This window comes from Pollicipes pollicipes, unplaced genomic scaffold, assembly GCF_011947565.3.
Source record: "Pollicipes pollicipes isolate AB1234 unplaced genomic scaffold, Ppol_2.1 Scaffold_3087;HRSCAF=3621_pilon_pilon_pilon, whole genome shotgun sequence".
NCBI lineage: Eukaryota > Metazoa > Arthropoda > Thecostraca > Pollicipedomorpha > Pollicipedidae > Pollicipes > Pollicipes pollicipes.
The window spans coordinates 17,815,102-17,822,026 of record NW_023596225.1 but is presented as its reverse complement, the minus strand read 5'-3'; the positions used below and the strand labels follow the sequence as shown (position 1 = coordinate 17,822,026).

Sequence of the window (6,925 nt, the reverse complement as noted above, 5' to 3'; positions counted from 1 at the left end):
AAACTCCAGCTATTATGATGCTGTTGGGTTGCAAAGGTCGAATGATGCTCCAGCATCTTCCAGCTCGTCCGGGACTTCAATTTTGGGCTCTGTGTATGGTAAGTTATTTTTCATGTATATGGGGACTCCTCCACCTTTACTTTTGTTGACCGACAATAAGTTCCTGTCACGTCGTAGTACTTCATATCCAGCTTGGAAAATTTGGTTGTCATGGACGGTCTTGCCTAGATGGGTTTCTGTGATTATTGCTACACCTATCTTATACTTGTGCAACATCATGCCAAGCTCAGCTTGCTTAGTGGTTGTACAAAGTCCATTCACGTTGGCTGTAAGAAAACTTAGATTTCCGGAAGGCTTCGAGTAAAGTGATTTGTTCTCATGAAATTGATCAGAAGCAGAGATCAACTTTTCATCTAGTCTAAAAAAACCAAGCACTAACCAACTAAAGCCATCGGGACGGACAGCGAGCCATCGGAGCGGACAACGGACGGACGGACATCACAGGATGATACAAGTGGTGCTGTGCCTATGCACCTGATGTACTAAGAGTTGATATTTTTCTGCCTCTATTTGGCCCACAATATACCCATATACACTTTATGTCTAGTTACACACACAGACACACACACACACAATATATATATATATATATATATATATATATATATATATATATATATATATATATATATATATATGGTCGTTTGCTAATATGAATTGGAAGTGCTCAGAGGAACATTAGGGGAGGGGTCAGGCCACCGCGAAGGTATGCAAAGTGACGCCTCAGGTGTGACATCTCGGCACCAGCCGGCGGTTATCAGCGGCCGGGGCGGCTGCCAGTGCGGGTCGCCGGCACGGCCCCGGCGCCGCCGGCCCGTGGGCGGCAGTTGGTGGGCGGTGCTCACCCGGTGGAGGTGCGCGAGTCGGCGCCGATCACCACGCCGCCGGGGAACTCGGCCGCCACCAGCGTCGTCTGCGGCACAGCACGGGGTCAGCTTCCCCGAACACCGGCACGGCCGTCGACTGCGCGCCGCAGTCGGCGGAGGCGGCCAGCACGTGGGGCTATGTACCACATCACGGAAATGCACAACATGTGCCGCCATGTTGTGATTGCGCAAATACGGAGACTGTGAAGAGATGTCAGACGTTATGGTATCTGGACGCTTACTCAAGTGAAGCACAAGCGTATAACAATAGCTCATTTAAGCCGCGAGCCTCCATCCATTTCGACGATGAGCAATGTTTTACTGCGGCACACAGGCTTCGACAACCACGATGATGTAACTGGGTATCATTCGCAATGCGCACTCACAGTTCAACAGCATCGCGTTTGCGCAAACCGTGTTACTCACACCCATGTCGTGTTCAGCCGAGAGCCACTCCGGCAGAGGAGCCGCATAGCTGGTCGCCGTTTGCATCATGGTGCTGCCAAGCAGAAACAGAGACGGTGACAGAAACCCGCCAGAGGGACAGGGCAGAGCTGGCACGTACGTGAACTGCACTGCCACCTACCGGATACTGAGGCAGGACGCCATCTGGTTAATGCACAGTAACTACGCAGGCATACAGGCAGCAACAATTCCCGCCGATGACTGCCAGCAGATCCCGTATCAGAGCTCTATGAACCTTGTCTTGCAACAGACTTGCTCTGAATTGTACCTGACCCCAGCGGAAGACAGAGTGGAGCAAACCACCATGCAAAGTTTGATTGATCCAAGGTGAAATCTGAAATTTGAAAACTGATAACCACTTCTTGTTCAATATTATCTACCTCAAATTTGCTATGAGGCACTGATTAACCAGCTTTATAAAACGGTTCTCATAAGCACTGCCACCAAACGGCAGCTTTTATTGAATACAAACCTACCAATTTTAGTCGTATTTTTCATTACTTGTATATACATATATATCATCTTTATGCATTTTCGTCCATTCTCAACATGGGAACTCGCGCATGGAAACCAGGACACCAGGAGCTGAAGGCCTTCCTTGCTCAATGATGATGCTAATTTCGGTGTCACTGAGCGAGGAAGGCCCTCAGTCTCTGGCATTTGATTGAGATCGAGCTGTTGACACCGTAAGCAGCCAAAACTTCTGAGAAGTCAATTGTTTTACTACGAACGAACACCCACACAGGAATATGCAATATTTCTGGCAGTTTACACGGGCAGCAAATGGAAAACAACCGGACACAACCGGACACGAACGAGCTAGTGTACACATTGCATTTTCTAAATATCCTCCACAAAATTTGCAGCACAGGCAAACCGTGGGCCCTCGCCCCTCAACTCCAGGGAAACTCGAAACTCCGCTTTCACCACCCTCGCGAAGGCTCTTGGCCGTCGACGCGCGAGGAGTGATGACAGTTGGCTACGCTCTCTGCGCAGGGCTGCGCTGCTGTACGAACTGCCGTCCACGGGACTGTGCGATATGCCCGAGGGCCCTTCAAACGAACAGGGTACAGGCGGCTTTAGGTCCTTGACACTATGCAGGCAGACTGGCGTCCTCCTGAAGTTTTTCGCTGTTTTTCCGAAACGGTTTGAAGCACGCGGTTCAAACTGTCTGATTTTTCCCAAACATTTCGTTTTCAGTATTGTGCCGTCCACGGCCTATGCAGACGGTCCCAGGGTCCTGGTATTGGCAGAGACCTCTAATGAAATCTGTGGGTCGTACCAGGAATTATACCCACCGACTGGCTGCTCACAGGAGTAGTTGACGCCTTCAATTCGAGCAGCCAGGGGCACTAGCTCACATGTAGGACACTATAAGCACATGTGAGTTAATGAAACGTGGTAAACATAAGCTTGTGGGTACCACCGTCACACAAGTGCATTGCGAGTATAAACCACAGGTTGCAAGGATAAACAAAACGCGTCAGGGCCAAGCCGCGAAAACAAACCAAAAAGTCTGTGTAGTGACGGAATTGACACACCCATTGGCAGGAGACAGCCCATTCACGCGCGTGTAAACTGAAATTTATCCGGTGTTGCGATGCGCAGGACATCGTTACAACGACATTGGGCCCGGATGTCCATAACTGCTGGACAGCCCGGACATGTCAACTGAGATCCACATTAAATTGTCGGTACATGAGATGATATTACGCCCTAGGCGGCAGCACTTCAGGCATCAATGGCGTCGCTTCTTCCCGCGGGGACGCGGGGCGGCCCTGCTCGTGAACTGATGTTCTCGGTGCGGCTGCTAATGCCACGCTAGGTAACAATAATGCTGTTAGGTTAGGGGATCAAACTGACCCCGGACGTCACTTTTCTTACTTTCGGGGCCCCGGGCACCCCTTCGTTGACAATGCTCCTCTGCCCCCCCCCCCCCCCCCTCTCGCAGTGCATGCGGGAAAACGGGAATACTGAGCCAAAAAAATGCAGGCAACGTTCCTGAGCTGTTGGTTCATCAGATACAAAATCGCTACTAGGCCCACCTTAACTTCGTACCACCCAGGAAGTACCCAGGAAGTACCCAGAAGGTCCTTAAGGGCCTGTTCATACGTTACGGTACACATTTTGTCCTCTTTCAACCTTTGGGACCAAGTTCCTGTGATACCGACCAGCATCTGGCGTAAACCGCTGGGCTGAGGAGGGAGGGGCGTCTCCCTTGGCCATCCCCTTTGCCTACGTCCCTGAGGCAGGCTACCGTACGTTCCCCCATACACGCTCTCCGCCAACGCACGTCTCCAAGGCGCCTGAATGAAACGGCAGAAGAACGCTACGTTGTATTTTTCCTACTTGAGTTATCTCTGGGCACATATTTAAAGGGCTCTTAAATGATACACTCGTCTGTTCCGCTCTGTTCGTCTGTTCGCTCTGTTCGTCTGCTCGTCTGTCTCGTCTGTTCTCGTCTGTCCCTTTCAGGGCACTTGACACGAGCGTAGCACACCCTTATCTTAGCTGAGACACGCTAGGTGTCTTGAAGGCTAATCGAACAAGCACGGACATTGAATTAGGTCACTGCTATCCCAAAGCCGTGCAAGCCACGCGATTGTATAACAGCATTCACCTGTACACACAGTTTGTCATTTCGGGAGTTTCACATGGACGCAATTTGGTTGTCTCACTTCCCTGTAATGGGCGCCGACAGTGCAGTGGTTAACGCGCCTGCGCTAACCACTGCGCGTCTGGAAAACCAGAGGTACGGGGTTCGATTCTCCGCGGTTCCCGCCCTTCCGGCCAGGGTGAGAGGCAAGCAGCACCATACAGCCGTCAGCAGCTGAGTGTGTCATAAAGCCCCACTTCCGCATAACGCTCACTGCCCTACAACTTCTTCACGAACCTGATGTGTTTTGTTCCAGAACGTGCGGTTCAGGCGGAAGACTTCACCCTGTGTTCCGGGTACCTATTCCCACGGAAAATAAGAGATATGTTAGCACAGTCCGTGTGACACAACTAAGAGCAGAAAATGCCTTACAATGCGACCACGGGTTTCAAGTAGTGTTCAGTGGTATATTTTCTCACTGGTTGTACCACAAAAAGGGCAACAAGAGGTTGATTTTACATATCTTGTGTGGCATGGTATAGAGCAAAAGAAATGCTGGGATTGTGTTCATTAATTTTTGCCAAGAAATCTTATCACTGGGACTCACTGAAACATCAAGTTTTCTCAAAATACTCAAATCTGCATACAAATGCTGTTCAGCCAGTATCTCTGGCCTCCTGGCTTACCATCAATGATTATTTTTACCTTAAGTACCCCAAAATCATAAAATAGAAACACTGGGTGGATATGTACTTTCTTTCATCCATCAACTTTGAGCTCGTACCAAAGTGCTGGTTACACTCATTCTTAAGGCAGCTGTTCTGATGACCTGTCTGGTCACCAGCTTTCACCTTACTGAGTACTTCCAGTTAGCAACATATCTGTTGAGGCCATGGAAGTTTAGTTTCACTTTTAGAAATATTATATACTGACAGAGGCGACATCATCCATATCTTTTTGTCTATGTTTACCAGGCCACATATTTCTAACTAAAAGCCATTCATCCATGAAACCACCTTTTTGTGGTCAGACTGCCTTTGATTAATGGTCTTTGAGATTTATGTTTGTTGATCATATCAGAATATTTCATTAAGATATTTCTATGAGGTGCATGCACTTAAGGACGTTCATAAAACTGCAGCTCCACATTGGCTCACAATGGAGTCACTTCACCGCAGTTGAAGCATTCTTGAATCCTCTAAATTAGGGTTTTTACATTGAGCACAGTTAAAGCAGCTGAAACCAAGCAATGATTTATAATTGGGGATAAGGTAGGTCAACCTTATCAGTTGAGACCCCCAACAAAGTAATGAAATGAGCCACCTAACATTACTTATCTGCCTATGCAGGTTTATAATTGCTGATTGACCAATGGTTACTTGTAAAAGTAAGTCCTACTAAGTTTCCATACCAATGCCTTGATCCTGCTGGATGCTATTATTGTTTGGGTTAAGAGAGATCTGGGTATTAACCTGCTCTGATTGGTCTTTGGCTACATGTAATGCCATTATTTCCTAACTGAAAAGAGCAGCATTGCCTGGAAAACAAATGAATGGAAACACACCTTCATGGCCTTCCATAACTAACTTACAATCTGTAACAGTCAATCAACGATGATGATCCTGCTACTAATAATCTAGTTGTGTTTTCATGCTCATCATGCCAAATGAGTGCACATATCGATATAACATGGCAAAGGAGAATGCCCAATATGTCATTGCATAGTTGAGTCTAAATGTTAAAGGAAAATTATGACACCACACTGGGTGGCTTGACAACCACACATACCATGTACCAACACTTTTATGAGCAACACAAAGGTTTATGTTATAGTGCCATTGAAAAGTTGGTAAAACATCTGCCAAAGACTACATAACCCTTCCTGCTGCATGCATAGTTACCTTCGAAAAGACTAACTAAGTTGGACATCCATAAACTTTGCATGTCCATCCTTCTCAATCCTGTGATGATGGTTAAGGTTTTAGGGTGCACCAACTACTAAGATAATTTTGCACCCCCCTCCAAGCATCCCTCCACTGTGCTGAATTCCTATGTGACATCTGTGTGCTGCCCCTCATGCATGTACCCAACCAAACCAGGCCAAACCACACAAACTTTTAAAATTATTTTTGAATGGAAAAACTTCAGGAGCATCTCTGCAGAAAGATACCTTTGCAACAGTGTAACTTCTTGAAGCATTTGCTTTGAACATATGTACTGAAAATGGCAGGACCATGCACCAAACTCCAAGTGCTCAGAGTTATAGCAACCAATCTAATCTAAATTGAATCCAAGACTAATAAAATCTTACCCCTGCATAATGGAGATGCTTTGATTGGGTGTAACCAAGCCCATTGCCCAAACCTTGACAAATATGTGGTAAACTCACCCCAATATGGGAGATGTGTTACACCTAGTCCACTAAATCATAGCTTTTGACAAATAGACACAGGGTATGATAACTCACCTTTAGACAACATATTATTTCAGCTTTATCACAATATATGGTGTGGATCATCACAAAATTCAAATAAGCCCCACATTTTCTGGACATGTTTACACCTATGGCCACAGTCAGCTTTCAGTATATTGGACAGAGATGTCTGTATGCCAAGGTTTACACACAAGTAATTCTTGATTTATCATGTAATCAACCGTTTATAGGTGGTTCTCTGTGTCCTAGTCCGCCGCCCTAACGTGATCGCGTCCAAAACCAAGCAACAGCAACGTTGATAGAAATCAAATAGCCTCGTTCACGTGCCGACATAACAACAAAGTGACCGCCCGAGCCTTGTCACCTTGTTGCCATCTCACCTGCAAAAGTTAATAATAGTATATGAAGTGCCGCACGCTCACCCACTACCAATTAACGTTCCAAACCGCCCCAAGCCTTTGCTGCAAACAATGCCGTTCTCCGCTTACAGGCATTAGGCCCTAC

General features: G+C 46.9%; 1 protein-coding gene across 2 annotated transcripts in view; it reads right to left on the bottom strand.

Moving 5' to 3' along the window:
• The window catches only part of Prosbeta1 (proteasome beta1 subunit), a 14,237-nt gene extending 7,312 nt beyond the window's left edge, over window positions 1-6,925 (bottom strand). Inside the window, exons 1-4 of one of the 2 annotated variants that reach the window (XM_037212355.1) lie at window positions 6,802-6,919; window positions 4,285-4,347; window positions 1,353-1,425; window positions 906-973 (exon numbers count right to left, since the gene is read on the bottom strand). In XM_037212355.1, the coding sequence (XP_037068250.1) occupies window positions 906-973; window positions 1,353-1,421 (137 nt within the window). In that variant the 5' untranslated portion in view covers window positions 1,422-1,425; window positions 4,285-4,347; window positions 6,802-6,919. Of the gene's footprint in view, window positions 1-905; window positions 974-1,352; window positions 1,426-4,284; window positions 4,348-6,801 lie in introns of both variants that reach the window. The other variant, XM_037212354.1, reaches the window with a different exon arrangement.